This window comes from Dromaius novaehollandiae, chromosome 1 (genome assembly GCF_036370855.1).
Source record: "Dromaius novaehollandiae isolate bDroNov1 chromosome 1, bDroNov1.hap1, whole genome shotgun sequence".
Taxonomy (NCBI): domain Eukaryota; kingdom Metazoa; phylum Chordata; class Aves; order Casuariiformes; family Dromaiidae; genus Dromaius; species Dromaius novaehollandiae.
The window spans coordinates 210,660,831-210,684,445 of record NC_088098.1 but is presented as its reverse complement, the minus strand read 5'-3'; the positions used below and the strand labels follow the sequence as shown (position 1 = coordinate 210,684,445).

The following is a 23,615-nucleotide window of genomic DNA, read 5'->3' as shown; positions in this document are numbered from 1 at the left end:
CTATTACTCAAGTGTCTAGATATATGCTTCCTCTATTCACATGTCTTTAGTGCTGAGAGGAACCCATGAGCTATTTAACCTCTGAAAGATAGCCAGTGCTTGCAGCAGAAGTTGAAACCCAGCTCTCTGCCCATCACCTGTCTTGCTGCTTGGTGAACGTCTAGTTTCATACAAAGCAGAAAAGACGAATACCCACTCCCTCAAAAGAACTCCTGGCTCTGCGTGATGTCTCGGGAGGGCAGTGGGCTGCTTTCCAACCCCTGCTCCAGATCTGTGAGAAGAGAGATATCAGTCTGGGTCCTCCAAAATCTGATGACAGCTCTCATTATGTTGCTTGGGAGAAGGACAGTTACTACTACCACTATAACATGTTTTGCCTGAGAACAGACTTGCTTGGCTTAAAATAGACAATTCCAAGTTGGCAGCTGATAAATAAGCAAAAAGAAACACCCCTCTCAGAATTTGTGGTCCCTTTAACATTATTTTTAGTTGATATTAATTTGATATTATTTTTACTTGATGCTTATCTCCCATTGAATAATTCTGTGGATCCTTTTCTGAAAAGAGAATGGCTATGGATACACGTTCGCGCTCCGATCAGGCCATGCCATGGATGAGGTCCCCAGTCCTAGCACCTTATCTCTGCTGTTGCACGTATGGAGGAATTTGGACGAAAAATGGTTCCCTGCTTTACTCCAGGCAAAATCAGATGGCTTAATTCAGACGAACAAGTAACGCACTAATGGCACTACCAGCTTTGGAAGGGAAACACTGATTTGGCCGTTGTGTATCTTTACTCCCCACAGAGAAGAAGCTATGTTCACAGTTAGCTGTGCCAAACACACAAGCAAAGGGGTAAAAATACTCACAAGAAATAGAGCTTAGTAAAAATTAACTACCCTACCAATGTCAAGCCAGGATGTACAAACTGTACCACCACTTCTGGCTAAACAATAACCTTGAGAGAGCCGTTACCTTTGCAGGGGGTAATATGGAGGGGGGAGTGCTCCAACCTGCACGCATCAGGGTTTCAGAGCTTCGGCCTCCTATCCATTCCTTTAAAATCACTGGTTTCACTACAGACTTCTTTAGTTAGGGTGGAAGTTAGACTAGATTTTAATGTGCCAGTTAGCACGTCTATAAGGAACCAGGGAATTTCAGGGAGTGTTACAGCTTCTTAGCTTGTCACTGGCCCAGTATTTCCGTGTGGGTTTCAGTAACTCAGTCGGTCTGTCTGAAATGGACTGCAGGATCGGGCAGACTGCAGATCATGACTGCAGAATATGCCAAAGGGGTTGGATATGTTCACCTAGACCCCACGAGACCATTTCCCATCCCTAAGCCAGGGCCATTTTCTTTTTCTTTCTGGTTTTTTTCCAGCTAAACTCATGGAAGTGTTCCAGGAATAAGTTACCAAGCTGCACAGCTTATCATGTGAGCCACTGGAAAAACCCTGTGCTTGTGCGCAGTACCCGTTAAATCTTGGCCATGGTGATGGCATTATAAAAGACCGAAAATGAAGACAATCCCAGAACTGCAATGCTCACATTAGAAAGAATTCAGAGACAAGGGAGACTGAAGAGCAGATGCTCAGAGGAAGAAATGACAGATGATGGTAATGGCTTTTAGGAATAATGTTCATTTCTTGCAGGCATTTGGGAAGGAGCAAGTTTTAACATGTCTCAGGTATTAGGGAACAAAAATATTCTTGTATGCTTTCATTCAGTGACAGGCTGCTTCTCCAAAAAGGGAAAGCAGTGTTCCCCTTTCCGATCTCCAGTTAGCAACGCTGCCTTGTGAGCTATTTCCATTTAGAAGAAGCAGTGTATGATGGAGACAGGTATCTCTAAAGCACTAGTGTTTATGTACCGAGAATGTGCAAAACCTCATTTCCCCAAACACACAGGGGAACAAGGAAAGATTATGCAATTTCACTCTTCACAGCCCCAAATTCCTTGTCACTTCCTTCCTACCCAAAAGTCTCACTCTCCCTAACAGCTTTTCCGTGGTGTCACGATTACCAATACTGTGGCTGTGTTTGCAACCCTCCTGGGTGCTGTCTCTACCCACTTTTCCAGCCTGCTGTTTCCTCCGGCATGCAACCAAACAGGAATCCAACGCAAGCGATGTCTCATCCTCCATGTTTGCTTTATCAGGCTCCAAGAAAACTTCTTTGACCACAGTGCTGTGGTCTTCTTACAGTCTTGCCTTGTGCTGTGGTTTGGGGTAGCAAACCCCAAACTTCAGTTGCCTGGTTACATCCAGACGCTTAATGGCCTCTTTACACTCACCAGGTGTGAATGACAGGCAGCAAGTACATCCACCAGTTTTACCAACCTGGCTGACAGCCACAGAAGAGCAGAACAGACGATCCATTGGTCCAGTGATTTCTAGCATGAAGAAAAAGGACCCTAGTCCTTGCTTCACATGAATTTCCCTCAGTGGATCAGACAGGACCATATCTGTATGATACACCCTTGCAGAGGAAAAGAGGAACTGCTACAAGGATCTCAAAAGATTCCCAGTTGACAGGCACTGAAAAGCACAACAAACACTCATCCAACCCAGTTTCACCTTTCTTCCCCTCCCTCACTCCCTCACTCCTCTGAAAGAACTATTCTCAGAAGACAAAGACGCTTGTTCAGTGAGGGAAGGAGGTATTTGTATGGTATTATCTGATATTTACACATATTATAACAGTCAGGCTTGCTCAGGCTTTGGTATCTAGCAGGAAGAACACAAAAATTCAGCTGAAAATTCGAAGTGTTTTCTGTGCAGAAATCAGTCCATCAGCCTGGGTTACAGCATCTCAAGAAAGAGACACCAAAAATATTTTGTTTAATTGCCTACTAGCCTTCATTTTATATAGCAACTTGTTCCTGTGTAGAGGGAAAAAGGAAGTAGATGAGAATGGTAGCTAAGGTCCCTGATGCTCTAAATACTTGCTCTTTGCTTGCCACGCAGGACAGGACAGGGGCCCTTGCAACCAGCCTGGGTCCACGTGTGTCTGCTGCCTTACCAGTGTGCAATGACTTGCAAGACTAAATCAGGAATATGGCAAAAAAATCAGACTTTTTTTCATTTTCTTCTCATTCCTTCTAGTCTGGGTGCTATGAGGAGAACTTGCTCCACAAGTGAGGAAAGGATAGAGTACCAGGTGTGTTAGCATTAAGGAAAATGGATGTACTTACACTGCTGTGACTTAGATCAGATTGGCGGGCATCATAATTCAGTGCTTCTGTCCAAATGGGAAAGGCTCATTCTCATGACAAAAATGTTCAGGAGTAAAGGTTAAGCATCTCAACTCACAACCTCAGGATGATGAAATCCTGGCCACATTTAAGTCCTTAGCTCTTTGGACTTAGTAGGGCCAGGACTTTGCTCAGAATGTGTAGGAAATCCATGGGAAGCCATTACTTAAAAAAACCCCAACAAACCAAAGTGATGAGTCAGATCTTTGCCAACATCTGAGCCCGCACAGGGCTGCTGAGGAGCACTCTGAAAAAATTGTGAGACAGCGGTCAGAAACCTACACCGAGATACCATATGCAGCAAAGGGCAGGGCTTTGACTGGCATGGCGCAAGCTGACCTTCTGCAGTGATCATAACCATTGCCTTACCTAAAGGCTTGGTATTGCTGAAAAGCTTTCAGCAAGACTTTCTCGAAGTAATATCAAAGTTGACCTGGTAAAATTATCTTCACACTCAGAATGAAAAAGACAAGTTGGCTTGTCACTGTGAAAGGATGCTGACTGCTGATGCCAGCCACGCTGTGCTCTTTTGAGTCTGGCAAAGCTATGCCCCAAGTTCAGCTGACCTCTAGGCTGCCCATGGCTGCAAAGGGGATGTCCACTAGCTAGGGATCAGCTGACGGCCCTGGCTTTTGTTATGTGCTAAGCACGGAAAATTATCACCGTTTTGCCAGAAAATGTGCTGGAGGACCCACTCTGTGGATGCAAGGCCAGTTTGTGCTACAGATGCAGTAAAAAGTGGTTTCAGTAAAGCCCCACATTTGGTTTTTATTTATTTTCACTTTCAAGATGCATACGCAAAACTGACAGGTTGAGCAACATGAGCCTTTAGAGACATTTCCACCAGCTGCACCCCTATTGCTGATTTTTTGGGTTCTGATCTCTGCCAGAACAGGATAAGAGGCTTCGAAATAACAAAACAAACTTTGAAAATTGTTTGGCTCTTTTAGGGAGCTTGAGCTTCTAAGTGCCTGTGGGCTACAGCCTTTGGAGAGAAAGTATGTCCTAGCATGCATTGATTTGTCTAAATACAGTACAATTAATCATCATATTGGACAAGATCACTGTGTTGATTCATCAGCTGTATTTACAGATTTGTTTATAATAAAAGCCAAGAACTTTTTGTTGTTATAAAAAAAATTATAGGATACTGAACAGTTCTCTGAGGTACTTATGAAAAATAACAGAAACCGAGCACAATCGCCAATTAATGAAATCTATACAAAGATTTGTAATCCTATACATTATTAGAATCCTATAATTTCAGTATACTATGAGATTTAATTTAAAATAATCTGCAAGATGAATAATTGCTTTAGTATCACAAATGTTCTCAAGACTGTCATCATATATTTTAGGCAGGAAAACCAAAATTCAACGTGGAAGCCAGAAGACGCAGGTTCCAAGGCACGATAACGAAACATTCACCACACCTAACAAACGCACAGACCCACACAGTCAAATCTCCATGACCCTAAGGGACTCAGCACAGCTAAGCTGTAGGAAACTGCCAAAGATCAGGAACAGAGTGATCTGAATGAGTGCGTATGAACGATTGCTCCCAAACTCGGAGAACGTGTGCAGATCGCAGGGGAGGCTGCAGCTCTCCAAAGTCTTCAGCATATTCCAGACCCTGCCACAGTAGGAAAGTCCAGATCAGAGCCTAAAGCAAAGCTTTCAGACCCATGTCCTAGTCCGCAATATTATTAACACTCAGGACTATTTTTAGCTGTTTTTGCAAGAAAGGAGAGATCATTCCATCATTCTGTCTCTGTTTCTCCTCTCACCTGCTAGACGATTCCTATCAAATTTATCAGAAAGGCAAAGGTCTCAAAGACGTTTGCTTCTATATCTTTTTTTTGAAACTCACTGTTTGGATAAAGGGAAAAGACCAAAGTTCATGTCCCCACAACTTTGGAGAGGGGCACACAGACCCTCCTCTGACAATTAGCCTGACAGCTAGCCAAAAAAATAGCTTCCAGCCAGCTGCAGCATGTGCTGCTTCATACCTCATCCCTACTGAGCCCTCTCTTGCCCAGCCCTAGCAAAATGTTATAGGGCTAAACAGAGAAAAGGAGAAAAAAGGCTAATTGTAGGGGAAATCAAATGAACAAAGGGAAATAGTATGAGGGTCTCAGGATGAAAAGTCCAGATAGGAAACTGGAGAAGACAGTGAGCAGAGCACCCAAAGCTGAGCCTGCTGCTCCCCAAGGAAGAGGGAAGGGGAGAGGCAGGAGCTGCTGTGGGTGGCTATGGTGGATGCTGGTGGATACTGAAAAGGAGTGAGAGGGACGTGGGAGGTAACAGCAGGTTTTGCAGAGAGCAGGTGTTAGGGAAAAGTGGACAGAAATCAGCAGGAATCCTGGATTCATTAGTTCTTCCAGTCAGGGGCAGTCTGAAAAACACATGGCCCTCTCCTCCTCATCAGGGGCACTGAAGGAGAACGACCAACACAGGAGAGCATACACATTGCTTTTGGCTTGTCATGAGCTGCTTGTACCTACTGGACTCTCAGGACAGGCTGTTTTTAAGCATTTCTAGAGTAACTCAGAAGGGTTTAACCAGACAACTGCCATGTCATAGCATAATTCAACAGTTAAATTGTACCTGTATTTCAAAACTTTGGAAAACAATTTCTTTCCACTGTTCATTTTCAGCAGCGGTGTTTCAACAGTGGTGTTTATGAAGAGCTCTGAGGATGTCTACATAAAGATTTAGTCACTGAGCTCCCACTGGAGTCAATGGCTGGGAAACAGCCAAGCAGTTCTGCAGCGTGGGATCTGATTCTTACTCACCCTCAGCACCCAGAGCTCCCTTCTTGCAGGAGGAGAGCAGGGAGAGGGAGAAATCAGGCTGTTCATCTGCTATCCATACATAAATTTATAGATGCACATGGATAAAGACCAGGCTTTGAAATGAGACACAGGATCCCACTACTCAGGGATCCCATTAACCAGCGAGTGTTGGCACTTCTCAAAATCAGTGTTGTTTGCTGCATTTGAGCCCATCACACTCAAGCAGCTTGAAGTCCCCAGTTCAAGAATAGCTTCAAGCATAGGAAAATTGAGCTCATCTCTTCTTTTTTTCTGCCTTTCTGGAGGCTGAGTCCTAACTCAGCCTGTGTAATGGAAGCCTGGTAGTATTTCAGTAATTGGAAAACTACAGAGTTGCAAGGAGAAACATGTCAAGATGAGCAATCAGTGCTGTTGCCCAGTGATGCTGACCAAAGAGCCCCCGTCTGCTTTAACTGGTAAGCACATATTGTACTTTATTTCACTTGACAGTACAGAGGTCATGGTGGGATAAAGACTCCCTAGGAAGTTAAATTAAATCCTAGCCTGATTATATTTCCTTCCTGTGTTGAGAAAATTCCTCCAAGACCCACACCTTCACTTTTAAAGTGCACTGCAGGGAGCCCTGAGAATGAACACAGAATTAGGACAAAGTTTGACATAGAAAAGAAACATTATTTTGACTATACCAGAGCAATCTGTTTTCAGATAAATTAATCTAAACTGGCATATTCTATCTTGGGGAATTGACCTCATAAAACAATTTTACTTTTGCCGTAAATTGCAGCAGGTACAGAACACACCAGCAACTTTCAGGGTAGGTCTTCACAGTCACATGGTGAAGATGTGTGCGACTTGCCCTGTTCTCAAAGTGTTTTAAGGGTATATCTGCACACCAAGTTTCCCCTTTGGTGTAAGCAAAAAGGCACTTCTGAACACACGGCAAAGAAGGGTACTTCTTTGGGGTTCTTACCCAGAAGGGTAAGAACTGCAGTATCAAAACACAGAACCTCACACTTTGCAAAGAGCTGCTGGGAAAGTCATTGGCAAGTGCAAAACTGCTCTTTATGCTACCTATTAATTTCTCTTCTCTTTCAGAAATGGATGTGCTGTTATTAGAGGCTGAGGGTGTTACTTCTAGTACTGCCCTTCTGCAGCTACATGAGACAGCGTCTCACAGTTACCTTGCAGCACCACAAAAAATAAAAGGTCATTATAAATTTTATCATTTACTTTGCAATGTAAATATTCAGTAAAGTCAATAGTTGAAAAGAGGACAGCTCCTCTTAAAAAAGTCCCCAAATCATGATGCATAGTTTATGGGACACTGTTCCATAGCCCAATGGATACTGCTGTCCAAGGTTTACATGATAGCCAGTGTTACTTCCCCTCCAGTTTACATCCTGGTATTCATTCTTCCAAATAATTCTCCTCCCTCTTCCCTGCCTTTGGCATTTGTTGTTTAAGGTGGGGTTGTTCCTTGTGGCAGCAGCATAGATTCATGCCAGATTAAATGTTAACATGTCCCCTTGAATTTCCTACTCCAGATCAACCTCTTTCTTTTGGCCAGCTCCACCTCTTCCTTTGAGCTTCTCTTTGTAAATCAGAGAATTTCAAAAGATGTAAGTTCAAACCACCTCTGACAGCAGACGAAAGTCTGACCTACATAAACTAACACGAGACTTTGCTGTTACCTTCAACGGGCCTGGGATTTTATTTCTTGTCTATGGAAGTTTCTCTTGTGTTTAAGAGCCATTGAACATACATTTTGCTCAAGAAAAACAAGGGAGAAAGAGAGAGAAGACTGGAGATACGCAAAGAGAAGCACAGACTATTTCTCTAATGAAAAAATGGATTTTAGTCCTTTTTCACCCCCAACCCAGCGTAATAACCGTGGTACATCCTCATGATCCCAACAACGTCCATCCTACCACCCACACTTCACAGTACTCCCTTCCCCTTAACTGAATGGTGAACACAGTAGGAACAAGGTAGCACGTTGAAAAGACTATGCCTAGAAAAAGTGGGGTCAGCACAGAGGGAGAAGGAGCTGTGGAAACCCCTGATCCACTCTGCCATCTCTCAGTAGAGGTTTCTAGACAGGCTGAGCAGTTCACAGGAGGACCTGCTTCCTCCTCACCTCCTCTAGCTCTAGGGTCTTCTCATTGTTGCTCCATAACCTGGCCCTATAGCTGGGACTGTTTCCCAGCTATATCCCCTACCAGCCTCTCAGGGCTTCCTGACTACTCACTGTCCCTATAAGACTTTCCACAGATCCCTGCCTTCAGCCTGTAATAAGACCAGCCTGCTCACGGTGATGTTAGCTAAACATGGATGATTCAGTACATTCATTTTCTGTTACAAAGACGTCAGCTATTTCTGGGAGAAGTCTGAATTTTGCTGGTGGAAATGAGATGTTATGACGACGAGTGTTTTTGCAAGAAGTAAAGATCACTTAAAAATGACCTTGGGGTTCAACACACCAGTTTCAGCATAACTATTCAAACCCCAGTCTTCCCACTGATTACTCATTTTTGCTCTTCACAGTCTTATAGAAGAGTGAGCACAGACAATTCAGTGGTTAGGGACAGGTCCGTGGCATTTACACCTCTGTTCTAACTTCCACTGGGTTTGACTTTGAAGTGTCTAGAAATGGCAGGTCATTTTCTCTCCTGCTGCTCAGACTGTGTAACACAATTAAAAAAACCCAGCAGAGCTGGATCTGTTGACAAGACAATTCTGTGGACTGACTGATGTTTCACTTGCTCATTTTTCATCAGAGACAAAGATCATTACTCTGTCAGACTTAATTTCAGCACCATCTGCATCCTGTTAGCTTTCATTCTCTGGATTCAGCTTCAGCCCAACATGTTTCTCACTGTTCTGCAGCCAGCCCTCAAGAATGTTTATATCTCAAGAAAAGGAGAGTGAACTTGAGCAAAGCTTTTCGTCTGTCCCTACAGCTTTCCTCTGATGGCAACACCAGCCTCTTCCAGTCCTACTCTCAGTCTCTCAGAGGATGCCAAAGGCTTTTGCAGAGCAGTTGACTACTTTATATCTTCAAAGTTCAGCATGCTCATGAATTATCCAGTGTCCCAAGAATTTGTCAGAATATGCCACTATAATAAACTATCGCTTACTGTTATGTAAGAGATATAATCCTGGTCCTGTGCCCTGGGAGCAGTTCCCTTCTCTGCTTTCTCTTTGTAAAAAGCTATGGAGTCACTATATATTTTCAGAGATAGAGTCACAACTTAAAGAGATCCTCCAGCTTAAAAGATACCTTTCGATCTGCATTGTGCATGCTCAATCCTGTGTTGCATTAAGACTCTCATAATAAATTCTGAAATAAATTTTACACTAAAAAGAAAGAAAAAGCAAAAGAGGAAAAAAGTTCCTAATACTACTATGGACTTCTTTCCTTTGTAATCACAGGAGATTTTCTATCTTCACTTCAAAGCAAAAAAGACTCTCAATCGCCATTTCAAAGCTTCTAGGGATTGTGGAAGCATTTTCTAGAATAACAGTGACTCTTTCTGTTAATGAGATCAAAGAACTAAGATCCCTGCTTCCTTTCCTTTTTCAGTGTCTCAGAAAGATGCTAGCCCTGCTTTGTTACGTTTCAGCTCCCACTCCTCCAACTTCTGATGAGTAGAAAGGAACCCCTGGCTTTGAAAATCACAGACCTCAAAGGCCCACCTTCCTTAGCGCCTACTACAATCCCTCCCTTGCATTCTGCAGATCTGACAGAGGCCAATTCACCATCGCTGCGGCTAGCAAACCTTCAAGTGTGGTCACAGAGCAGCTGGAGGTTACCCCAAAGCGTGCAGGATGCCAGTTGTATGGCATGGGTTTATGAACGCTTGAGCCGCAGAAAGGCAGCACCGTCTTCAGCAGCTTGATCCTGCTTCTGTGCATGCCTTTCCTCATGCCAGCAAAATTTTCCTTGCAGCTGATGGTGATCTGGATTACCACCAGCCTGGCCTGAAAAAAGCTTGGCTTGACCCAGGTTTATCTCTGAACTAGATCACTGCACAGCTGCATGGACACATGGGCAGGCACAAGGGTGGCAGAAGGGAGGAGTGAATAACCTGGGACAGATTAGGTGGGACGGCTGCTTTCAGGGCCTGTGACAGCTTCATGAGGTTGTGCAGTGACAGGGCTGGCATGTCAGTGGGCAGCAACAGGCCCCACTGGGCCCCCCCATGCTGGCGGTCTGGGGAAAGTTGGCAAGGCTGCCACGTGCACAAAGCATGGGAGGACTGCAGAAGACAGACTGCACAGCTGCTCTTGCAGCCCCCTCTCAAAGGCCGTGTATGTGCAGCTGTGGCATCTGAACCTAAACAGCTCAGCAAGAATATCTCCCTTAAGTCTGCGTCACCCTGAACATCTGGAATTACTCCTATATCTGATACAAATGTTGTCACCTTGGGACACTACTTACAACAATATGCTTCGGCCTTGAAAATGTAAACACACCTGGGAGCCATCTCAACCACTCCAGAATCAAACTACGGCCTTGTGAAGAAAAAAGAGTGAGCAGCGCTCTACAACAAAACTGCAGGAGCTGGAGACACAAACTGACGAGGAGCGTAATCTCAGAAGCACCCAAGGAAGCGAGCATATTTGCCTACCCTATTTTACACTCTTCCTGAGGCACCCATTACTGGCCACTGTGGCAGACAGGATCAGCGGCTGAGAGCACTTCTGTTTTTGACCTAGTTGCTCTTCTCATGGGCTTGTTTAGCATGGTCTCATTTGGCACTGAAGAGAGGTTTTGACAGGGTCCTTACCATAACTGTGACATAGGTGCTATCGCTCGGTACTTCACCCTGCACTTTTAGATTATTAATAGTTTATATTTTTATTAAAAATATATAAAATAAATTATAAAAATACACTGTAGGTTGGCGTGAGGATTTTAATGCTTATTGCATGACTTAGAATAAATGAATATTGGTAAGTCAGCAGGCAGCTGTCTGGAAAACTAGATAGGAAAAATGTGACTCAGGATAGACACCTTCCAGCAAAAACTTCAGAGCTCTGAGTGGACAGTGCCAGGATGTTGTTTTTAGTATTTTGATGGTTCTACCTCTGCTCCAACCATTCTAAAAACCTGAGTTTTCATCACGTAGGAAGAAGCCTGAGGCCACAGAAAAACAAAAGCCTGCTTGGGAAATTTAAAGTGACTCCTTCTGAAGAGAAAGGCAATAGGAGCTTGGGGAGGGCAGACAGAGACAGCAACTAGCTGGGGCATCTGAAGACAGGAGCTTTGCCTAGCACATGAACAAAACAGGATGAGACGTCTGCCTGCAACGTCTACCCTTAAGAGTTTGCATGCACCAGGAAAGGTAAAAGAGGCATTGAGCCCCACAGTTATGACTGCAGCATCTGACAAACAAAATCTGCGGCTGTGCAAACACTGATATACATATTCTCATGTGAGAAGCCCTGCAAGACCTCATAGGAGTAATTTCAGATGTTCTTGTACAGGATTTGCTTTGCTCCAGATAAGACAAAATTCCAAGTAGGACACACAGCAAGGAGAAATGATAAGCACAGTTATGAAGAGGGATAAATCTGGTGGGGTAATTGTATCAAAGAGAAGAAATTGTCTTCAAAGAGAAAACTCAAGGGGAGAAGAAGACAATGCAAGTTGTAGCAACCATGTGCGTGAACTCAGCAGTGTGATAATGCTGCGAAAGATGATGGCACGCTGGGACATGTTAGCAAAAGCATTGCCAGGTGCTCCATGCGGAAAACGCTGCCCACTTTTCCATGCTGTATTTCAAGAGAAATGTGGCCAAACAGGAGAATCCAGAGTGGAACAAGGAGAACAGAATAGCACCAATTATAGGCAAGAAAACCACAAGGCTGAACACGATAACTGCCTTCTACTGTGAAAAGGCTATTGTAGAGAGGACTAAATCTGCAAAAAACCATTTAGGCTACATATTAGGGGAAAACAGTTTCTACTTATATGATAGTTAAGTATGGGAACGGGCTACATAGTGCAGCTTTACTGTAGATTTAAAATAAGGTAATCAGTTAATGAACAGGATTATATGATATGGTGTCTTGTATCAGTAAAGCATAACTGAATGGCTTGGAAATCCACTCCAACCATAGGTGTTATGTTCTCCTTAAAACAACAATGAAATATTTCAGAATATAACTTTTACCTGGTCATTATTATGTTTTAAAACTCTTCTGATACAAAAAAAAAATAGTTTAGAAGAATCACCTTTTCTGACTGTCAGTGCAGCTTAGAATAACAAACATGGCAAGAGCTAGAATTTTAAAGCTAAGTCTTAATTCCAGAGCTCTCCAGATCTGCAGGTCCCAATGTTTTTAGCAGAAAGTATTGGCATCCTACCCTGAACTAAGCATCTTGCAAGCCAGCTCCTGAAGTACATATTATGCTCCAGGAGAGAAAATATTTACTGAAAGACAATAAGAGTCAGATCTAAAAAAAAAGACAAGTATGAATGCTTCTCATTTTAATCTCATCACTATAAATGATATAATAGCTCCCCATTTTTTGGAACAAAAAAGCTATTTTTCTAAAACAACTTTGATTAAAATCAAATCTGAGGCTAGGCCAAAATTCACTATACATCTTCATAGACACAAACTTCCTGACAAAGGAAATTCAGTGTACTAACGGGCATGATATTTTGCCTTTTTCTGAAGAAGCCACAGGCTGGAATCCAGAACAGCTCCAAGTCCAGGTTCAGCAGCAAAACTGCCAGACTATGAGAACATCATAATCCAGGTTTCAAAAACAAGAATGAAATGAATTATAGGAAGATGACCTCTCCAACAGAAACAACTGCAGAAAGAGTCCAACACCAGGAAAGACACCACTGCTCTCCCCAAGATAACAACATGACTGGAAACTAAATGAAGCAAAACTCTCCAAAATTATTTGAACTTGTTGTCATAAGGTAAAGGCAGACCCGAGGCAGAGACACAGTGGCTGTGTACGGGCCTATGTGCCAGGAGCTGCCAGTTACGACTCCTGATGAGCACAGAACTAGCAGCATGCTCTTCCCTGCTCTATACTGCTCACAGCTCGACACACGGAGACAGCCAGGAATCTTATCCTTGCTACTTTTTCCTTCCACCCAGAGGAAGAAAGCATTCCCCCCTGTAAAATTCTCCCCTCTGGTTCCCCCATATGCACTGAGGAGGAGGGGATATGATCAAGGCTTGACTAGATGACCATCTTCTCAGCGCAGCAGCTCAAAAATTTGGGTGTCAGGGAGCAGAACACAATGATTTGGGATAGAGACATATAGAAAAACAACCCCGAGGACCAGCTCTATGAGAGAGCAGCTATTCAGCAATACGAAGGAATACAGGGGCTTTACTAGAAATTTTGATGGCAAGTAGGGTGCGAGTGTGTTTGCACAAGATAATCTTATCCATAATTTGTCATTTGTCATTATCCGTATAAGCAGGCCTTACATCTTCAAGGTCTGACTCACAGTCCCCACTGTGATCTTGACTCACTTGCTGGAACTTGCCTCAGTTTCCCCATCTCTCATATTATTTCTCTCAGCTGAACTGCAGTTAAGCCTCATGCTTGTGAAATACTTTTCAAACACAGTATTATTCCACTCCTTCAGTATGCATATTTGTATAGCAAATGCTAATGTGTTTATCTGCCTACTAGTACATTTTGAGGACAAAAAAATAAAAAGCTTGCTTAGAAAACTAAGACTTACTACTGAATTTTCAGGATAGGCTTAAAAATCCTACTTCAGAATGCTAATGGGTAGCATATTTAAACATTACTCATTAAAAGGAATCATGCACAATAGGGCTTTCCAAAATGGTACACAGGACTTAATGTTGCATCAATTTACTCAGTGTTTCGAGCAGAGAGGAAGGCACTGATGCAGAGCATCGTCTCCAAAGAAAATGCTTCTTGCAGGGCAGTTTGTGGAAATGCATACAAAAGTTTCAAATTAGTACAGCGTATCCCAAATCCAAAGATTACTCAAAGGCCAGCACAGCAGAAAGAACCTGAGCGCTCTGGAGACAGCCGATGGGGAGTGGTGCAACCGTAAGTTCAGAGAGAAGCTGGGAGCTAAGTTGCAGACTGTGCAGTACCGTTTAAAAACAAAACCACTCAGTTCACTGTTTATAGGAAGAAGGCAGAGTTCTCCCCAACTCATCATTAAATGTATGCATATCAAGCTGCTTGATGATAGACCATTTTTTGATCAAGAATCAAGTTTTAGATGTTTTGCGGCACCCCATTTCTAGAAAGAGAGAATTTCAATACAAAAGAAACATCCACATCAAATGAAGAAAAGGGGCAAGATCATTCACTTCACTCACCGTGGCCTCCTGAAAGTCAAACCATACTGCTGACAAGCCAGGCCGACTGTTGGGGTGTAAACGATGGGCATGAATCTCTCAATGTCAGAGGTCAGCACTCGGTAAAAAAGCTTCTCATTCCTGTCTTGTAATGTCATAAGGACAATGTACCTTAAAAATAAAATGAAATAGATACATATCTGTATTTTTGCATGTTGGCAATTTCATTAAAAGCAGTACTCAATTCACTCTGCTTACTATATACTCCCAATCCCTAATGCTGCAAAGTGCCAGGCTGTGAATAGACATTTCGAGCAAGATTTCCCAGAGGACCTGAACGTCCAGCTCCACCATCCTCAATGACAGCTTACAAAGACTCAGTAGAGCTGAAAATCAGACCCATTAAATATCCTCAGTCTTTCTGAATTTGCATCAGAAACAAATGCAATGGAAAAGGTCAAACGTAGGCTTCAGGGCCATCTGGTACAGAATAGGACATAATCTGTAATACCTAAATCTATTAAGCAATCTATAAGGTTATATATACATATATGCAAATATTAACATGCAATTTTCAAAGCACTGTCTTTCCTAAGATATTTCTACAAAACCTCTCTCTCATTTATCCCGCATTCTCAATTAATCACCAAACACATCAAGACAGTTAAATACCGTATTTGAAAGAGGAATATTAAAAACATTATTTTAGAGAATGAAAACATTAAATCAACTTTGCATTCTTAGTGTTGTCCAGACTTACATGTGCAGCACTAGCTTTATATGATCACTTAGTAATTTAGAATATGTCACATTTGCACAGAGGGTTTTCCTTCTCTTGGTCAAATTGCAGCCAGAAAACTAAACAAATCAACAGGTTATGAAAGACCAGGAATGATTTTTTGCCTGAGAAATCTGTGTAGATGTCATGATGAACATGCAAACAGGGTAGAGTGAATTGCCACACTAATAGGAGAGCTCTCCAGCAACATGGTAGTACAAAATAGCAATACCACTATTTTGGCACTGGGATGGCATGTAACTGAGGTGACAGAGGACTGTCCAGTATAGACACTTTTGGTGCTGCAGAATATTGACAGGCGAAAAAAGTGACTTTGAAGGAAACCTGTGGGTCTTGAAACAGGATCCTCAAATCTTCCTGGAGGCTTTAAAGAGCTGAAAAAAAAGGGTGGGGGTAAGACTTTTTTGACATACTTGTCCAGATCATTAGATTTGTTCTCGTAGTTCTTCATGACACGGAGAACCTGGACGTCTTGGCTCAAGAAGCAAGGAGGAAGTAGGCCGTGAATTCCCAGCTGCAGCCGCTCTTCAAGCGTAAAAGCCATTCCCTAGGAAGAAAAGAGGAAGGCACGTTCAAACGGCAAAATATGCACTACCACTGCCCCTGCCTTCAAAAACCTACAAGGATCAGCCAGTTGTGCCCTATCTAATACTACAAAAAAGCCTATGAGCAAATATCGAGTATTCTGCCATTCGCACATGTGTTATGGCCAATAACATAAATATAATTAGACAGCAGTGAATTGGGCAGGTCGTGATAATTTGGGGGATACGGGGAGCTGTATTTGCCAACTGCTCCTTGCCATTTCCCAGTAATACTAAGCACATTTTGCAGGCCGGTGCTTGGCAAAAGCAGCTCTCGCAGTGACCCAGGAGCTTGGCAGGAGCACAGCCTACCCTTGAGTTTCACGGCCTCGTTTCTAGCCACAGGTACATCCCCAAGGGGCTGCCTATGCCAGGTTCATTTTTCTTGAAGGAGATGTGCTGGGTTTTTTATCAGCCTCATTGAGTTACTCTCTACATCAGACCAGCTAAAAAATGAACGTTACAAATGTATTCCGCTAAATCCATGATTATAATGCCAGGAACAGGCTATCTGGGAGGAAAGCAATCAGCAGCCACAAATTCCTGCTGCACCGGCTCCATCCCCAGCTGTCCCCAAGGCCCTTGAGGCCGTCCTCATCTGTGGGAGAGGTGGGCTCGGACCACGCACTCCCCTCAAGTATGCTGCCCAGGGACACGCAACTTCTGGATGAACAAATGCGATGCCAGCGAGGCTACGATGGTGCTCACTTTGGCCTTCTGAATTTGGTCTGTATACAGGAAGTATCAGGATATACGTAAGGATGTATAAGGGTATACATAAGGAGGTATAAGGATATACATAACAATGTATAAGAGGACTCTCCTTAAGGTTTCTCTCAGTTCACACTCTTATGATATTACTTAATTAGCTAATGCCTGCTACTTTCAGTGGCCTTCCTGAAGTCTGTCACAATCCTTTATAAATCACATATCATCAGGTTTAGATTTAGATATTGAATAGACGTCTTCACAAACCCATCAACTTCAGTTGGTATCTAGGCCTCTAGGTCTTCTCTTAATGCATATTAATGGCATACTAATGGCATATTAATAGCACAGGAGACAGACTTGACATGCAGGATGCTTTCTCAGCACCAAGCTCACTGCCCACCCATCCACCTTTTGTGGTCGATACCGATACTGGCCCACAGCTGAAGCTTCGATGTTAGACTGCATGGGATATTCCTGCTCTTACAGGACAATTTGACCCACCACAGGCAGAAGTCTGAGCATGTCCCCGTGGGTGTCATGGCTGATGTTCCAGATGACCCAAAACATCCTGCTTTGGACTCAGCCCTGTGAGCAGCAATGGTAAATGCATTCCGCAGGCTGGGGAGCAGATTATAAAAGGTCCTTAATTAATGAGATTTCTGCTATGCTGATACCAGATTAGACAGAAGGATAGAAGGAAACATTTTGAGAAGTGACTAAGGAGCTTAAATCCTAAGAAAAACTTCACCCATAACTAACCAGCTGATTCATACCTTGATGAACAGCTGGCAGTAAAATATTCAAACTCAGTAATTATTGGACTATATTTACTCAAGCAAACAGACAAATGCTTGAAAAAATCTTAATGAGCAGCTTTATGACTACCTTGCTGTTAAATCGGCATTTTATTCCACGGATCTAGTGTTACACAATGACAAATAACAATTGTTAATGTTGCACAAGGAAAACTGAGGACATATCTCAATGAACTTGCTTTTGGCAGCCCTCCATCCCCTCCTGTTGCTTGTTCCTGTCCCCGTGCCATCTTGTCAGTGGTGCCAGCACAAGCATTTGTGCAGTCACATGGTTAATCAGAGAGTGGAAGTACCTGGATTAAAAACAACCAGGTCATTTGAGCTCAGAGCAGATCCTCAGGCTGACACATCACGGATGCGTTTACAGGCACTGGCAAGCATGGACACATCCAAAGGGGATACACAGCAGTGGGAAAGAATGGCTGGGAGGGCCATTCAGTTGTAAGTGCTGGTAAAACTGTTTGTCATACTATAGCCAGAGACACAGAAACGTCAAGTGACCTGTAAAAGATCACACAGTGACAGAGGACTGAAGCTGATTCTCCTGTTTTCCAGGTCCATGCCTTACTCACAGCGTGATACTTTTTTTAGTACTAAACTGCGCATTTACGCAAAAGAAAAAACCTTCATATGGTTCAGGAAAGACATTCAGCCTCCAGGACATCTGAGAGGAAAAAGATTCTTATCCCACAAGCATTTTCTCATTTCTTCTCCTGTGTCTCAGGAAAAAACAAATACTTCCCAAATCTTATTGCAAGGACATGGCAGAGAGAAATCATTCCTCTTCCAGCCAGCAGGCCAGTAGTCAGCAGTTGCCTGTGAGGTAGGAGGTCCAGATTCTGCTACTAAATCCAGAAACTGCATCAAGGTCTCTGTTGTCCCTGGTGAATGTTGTACCTATGACATGAACGGTTCCCCTAAAGTGCCTGACATTTTGACCCAAAATTCCTTCCTGGACCTGAGAAGGCTTTCCCCAAAAAAGTTTCCCAGAAGAACCGGTACATTCCCACAAAACAAAGTTTGAGTTTTTGTGAGTCATCATTTTCTAACTTAAAAAAAAGAAAACATTCTCATCAGAAAAGCTGCAGTCATCTGTATTCTCCACACTGGAGACTTCTAAAATACTAGACTAAAATCAACATCGGACATCAGCTCTAAATCAGTACTTGGCTTTGCAGTGACAATATTGTATCATGGCACGGAAAATACAGCTACTGCAAATGTCAAAGTTTATCTGCAATGAAGAGCAAAGAAAAAGATACAATCACAATTTCAAACCATTTACTTCCTGCAACCTTTGAACACGGAGGGTAGATAACAGCAGACAGAAATATTTGGCACTAAAGGATCCGCTTGCTTTCTAGAGACACTCACATCACATGTTGGCTGCTCAGGGTCACAGACCTGACCCTGGCTCATCCCCTGGAACAGAAGTGAAGCTCAGTAAAATAGTAAACCAGTGGCTGTTACTCTTCTGAAACAGAAAGGGATAGAAAAAGCAGAAACAGAGCATCCTATTGCTGTCCCCGACTGCTAAAAGTCTGCTTGTGGTTTTTTTTCAGTAGGAAAAAAATGTGTTTCCATTATTCTCCACCCACTAAAACAGTTAGTAAAAAGTTTCAGTATTTCATCAAATGATCACACCCACAAAAAAAGAAAATTTTCTGGTTAAGTCCAGCACTTTTCTATTCAAAGGAATGCTGTGATGCCTTACAGAAACTGCAGTTCGCGTGCCTCCTAGTACCCTTGTTTTTGCAGTTGGTTGGGCTCTACCTGACTGACTTTTACAACTGAGTGCAGCCAGAAGCATCCAGCTTCCCTCTACCCAGAGGCAGGGTGAGAGCTGTAAAAAGAATTACAGCTGCCAAGGAGCTGAAGCATTTGCATCGGGCACTCGCTCTTCAGTCCTGCTGGGTTTTGTTTTCTTTTTTGGTGGGGAATTCACCACGTTGCTGCTCTGCTTCAAGATTTGATTGCTGTGATCCCACCACCTCCCTGATTTATAGCTTTCTTCTAGAGACAAACGGGCTGGAAAGCATCAGCAGAGTGCTGCAAAAGCTCTTTAAGTGCAGTTGGGGATTAATATAATAATAATATTAAATAGGGGCCAAAGGGGGTGCTGGAACAGTTTGTCTACACAGCTTCGGCAGGACATTCACGCAAACCTAGCACACAACTGTGCTCAGCACTTGAATTCTGGCTAGTTTCTATGTCTGTCTCCAGCCAAGACTCTGGTCTTCACTGCTGACCCACTATTTCACAGACAGGGACAACTCAGTCACTGAACTTTAATTCTGAGTAAGTAGGAGAGCTATGCATATGGATGCAAGCTGTTTGAAGGCACTTTCTGGATTATGAGAGCCAAGTAAACTGTTGGTTTAAAAACAACCACAGTTGTGCTGTTAACAGTTCAAGGACAAGCACAGTCATACTAACAGCACACAACTCCGGCTTACTCCGCTTGGCTGAATCAGCATGAGCTATACCAGCACACGCATCTTCATCCTGGAGCAATCGCAACCACGTGTGATGCGGGAGTTGCTGCCTTCACTAGCAGTAGAATCTCCCGAAGACTTGAATCCGGAGCTGGCCCATCATACCGTGGCTCAGAGCAGGGGGTAGAGCAGAAATCGCCTGTCCGAACTTTAAGCGGTTGCTTTCTGAAGTCTAGCGGAAGGTCTAGGAGTACGATCCCTGGGCGAAGTGGTTATATTCACTGAAACAGCACAGCGTGAAATGAATTTGGAAACACATTCTGCCTTAGATCAAAAGCTGGTATTCACTGAGGTATTGCTATGTTTAACATTAAAGCATTTGGGGTCGGATTTTTTTTTAAGGCTGCCTGAAAGCCATATTGTACCATTCCCTTTTCAGGTCTTGTAAGGTCTAATGATTAGATGGTTAGCCCCAGCCCTGCAGAGTGAAAGCCAGGTGCTCCAATTCATTTTTAAATGTGTGGGAAATGAGTTGTCATGGAGAGGGCAGATGTTATGTCACTGACCAAAAACAAAGGCGAAAATATCAGCTGCCCATGAGGCTTGATGCTATGTAGAAGCTAAGGTTTTGTGCTGAGAAACTCGTGCTGCAATGTATCCCAAATTCTTACATTTTCTTATCTGTGACAGTACCAAGTCTTTCTGTGGCAGCCCTCTGTTTGCAGCTGAAGCCTATAAAAGCCACCTATTTCAGGACATGAATAGGGAAACCACTTCACAGATGAAGATTACTTTTATCACTGTTTGCAATCCCCAGCCATGAGAAAGCAGTGTTTCACTCAGAGATGAGTACAGGTAGGAGGGAGCCAAGCATGGCTTAGCCTCCTAATTTGTCATACTTCATGCTTCCAGCCCTTAACCAGGGAACAAAGATACAAAATGGTAGCTATTAGGGGGGGGTCAGGTAACTCTAGTTAAGGCAGTGGAGGCTTAATCAAGGGCTGAAATGCAGATCCAGAGCACTGCTGCAGAAGGCAAGCTGCAAGAGCAGGCAGGGCTACTCCGCATCTCCTTTAGGATGAGTAAATTAACAGCCATGCTGATAGAGAAGTCCTAATACTCATAAACAGGGAATTTAATAAGCTTCTTCATATGTTATTCTCTACAGATTTTTCCTGTAACATCTCCACAAATATTTGCACCTGTATTATTTTATTGCAGGGACGTACTTTGACTATCTGCTGGAAAAAGTTCCTCCCACAAGAGGTCCATGCCAGAGGGTAAGTTAATACCCACTGAGACTGCATTCAATCAGTAGCTGGGGAGCAGAGGGCAACAGTAGAAAACAAAAATTTTCTACACTGTACAGGATTTTTCTACAAAGGTCAGATCCTACTGTGGCCTGCTCTGCACCAAGGGACTTCGAAACCCACTTCACAACGGCCCGAAGGAGCAGTACAGAGCCAAACCCAGCACTGCTCCTCCTCCTGCAAAGCCTTGCTGGCACGGCGAGGCTGCTGCAGGTCCTGGCCTGCACAGCATCCCCACCCTGGAAAAGCTGTACTGAAAGTATTACTTCCATGAAAAGATGTAAGGAGGCACACGGGAGAGATAATCCTTTATTTTATCATTTTAAATGTCTTTTAGCATCTTATTATCTTTGACTTGTTGTATGTGTGTGTATTTAAGTTTGGAAAAAAAAAAAAAACCATGGTGCTTTAGGGTATTCAAGAGACATAATTCAGCATGTCTCCTCTGAAACCTGGAAAAAACCCTCACTGTGCTTCTCAGCAGTTATTGCCGAGCAAACCTTTTGTTGACCATGATTTACAAACTCTTCTTACTGTGTCTGTGCGTCTCTCAGGGTTCAAAGTCACTAGTTTAAAATCCCACACTCTTGGCCATCCCTTTTGTTTCAAAGTGGTATATTCATTGATTCCTAATCCTTTCATACAGTTGTTCCTTCCTCTCCCACAGAGACTTGGAGAGCTAAGAAAAAATCCAACACAAGGATAATTAAGTAACTCAATTTCATGTTTGCTTCCGCATACAGTATTGGAGCCTGGGGAACCATCTTTAATGAGGTCCACTAGCTCAATTACAACATAAATTGTCCTAGCTATTAACAGGGTTTTACCAGTAATTGATTTGCTTTGTGTGAGTCACTTGCTTTCATTGGATTAGTGGGAAATATTTCCATCGCCATTCTCCTTTATACCTTGTCTTGCAAAAGAGGCTTCCGATTTACACCAAGGTAAGAGTGAGCAGAACTGGAATATAACAATATCCCTGTGCCACAATACTGACTGACCAAGGGTCTGATCCTGCACTGTTCATCTCACAAAAGTAAGTGCTTTCATATCAAGACACCCCCACGATAGGCAAGACGTGACAGGCAAGAAGCAGCAAAGCCATAGTGTTCCCATATGTTACTGGAGGTTTGCCTCAATAAATAAACTTCACAAGGCAAGTGTTTTCAGGGTTTTATTTATTAATCCATAGGAACAACTTCATTGCTAAGCTCCTCAAGCCTTCTCTATATTGCAGACTGCAGGGGTAGAACTGAATACCAAAACTAGCAAAGAACTCATTACCGTTTCCCACAGTTTGCCAGCCTCCAGGGCACTAATCTTTCTTGCAAAGAAAACAGAAGAAATCCTTATGTTAGAAATTATAAGTGTTTTGTCTGCAAACAAGATTATATTACATTGAGAAAAACATTTAAAAACTGAGCCAGGCCAAACTGCTCAAAGAATAGCTGGTTTGGCAGAATGGTTTTGTGCAGGATCTATCGATTTCACAGGCAGTTAAAAACACCCTCAATTTCTCAATTAATGGAAAAGGTGGAGATAGACAATTAATGCCAAGTAACAGGTGACAGGGTACAGCTGTTGTTATTTATGAAACTCAGATTTGGGGCTAAATTCAATGTCTTGTTTCCTCCCACAAAGCCAACATTTAATATCCCTACAGAGTGCTTTTCAGATCAGTGGGAATACATTTTTGGCTTTTGTGAGAATTAAATTAGGCTTTTTGTTGTTGTAGTTAGCAGATTCACAAATGTCTTTACAGGCATTAAGTGAATAAGCCTCATTGTCTTTTGGTAAAGAAGAGTAAAATCGCTGCATACACTTCAGGAACACTATGCTGCAAAAAAATTTATGTAGGGAACTTAAAGAAGTTATTCCCAGAGGAATCCTGGGAAGTTATTAAAAGTAATAGAACAGCACTGCGTGCCAAAAGAGAGTGGGACATATGTTTCATACCTGCACACAAACAACGGTGTCAAAGACAGTTCCCACCCAGCTGAGCCTAAAATACGAAGCGCTCAGTGGTCACCTCTTCTTTTATGATAAAATTAATGAGAGAGAGGAATGACGGAGTGAGTAGTAACAAGGACATCAGCTTTTGTGCTATAGCCAGGTACACAGGCAGATTCCTGAGGCAAAAGCAAAATACCCAACTGCATACCAAAAAAGTCCCAAACGATCTTGGCACATAGATCCCTGTATCCTGGCCTTCTCAACTCCCATGAAAGTGAAAACACTCCGGTAAGGACTACGTGATTCCCAGACTCCCTGTATAATTCCCCATTTGTTTTACACACACCACTGTCACACCTTTTTGTGCCTATTAGCTAGCGAAATGACCTCGTTCCAGAAAAGCTCGTAAGCCATACAACTGTCTCGGGGGTGCTATTCCTTCACCTCATGGGGAGAAGGAGCAAGGTAAAACGAGTTTCTTTAAGAGTTTCTCCAAGCAGATAGACCAGTATTTCTATTAGGGTATGGCAGTTTTTGTGATGTTGCAGACACACGTTTCTCCCAAATATGATGTGTTTCCCCTAGACAGGAAGAATTCTACATAAATTACAGCACTTGCATTCCTAAGTATATGAAA

General features: G+C 43.0%; 1 protein-coding gene across 3 annotated transcripts in view; it reads right to left on the bottom strand.

The window, feature by feature from the left end:
- Positions 1-23,615, bottom strand: part of ME3 (malic enzyme 3) — a 125,631-nt gene that overhangs the window by 45,732 nt on the left and 56,284 nt on the right. For all 3 annotated transcript variants that reach the window (XM_064505160.1, XM_026106069.2, XM_026106068.2), the window contains exons 2-3: positions 15,584-15,717; positions 14,393-14,542 (exon numbers count right to left, since the gene is read on the bottom strand). In XM_064505160.1, coding sequence (XP_064361230.1) covers positions 14,393-14,542; positions 15,584-15,717 — 284 coding nt within the window. The remainder of the gene's footprint in view (positions 1-14,392; positions 14,543-15,583; positions 15,718-23,615) is intronic.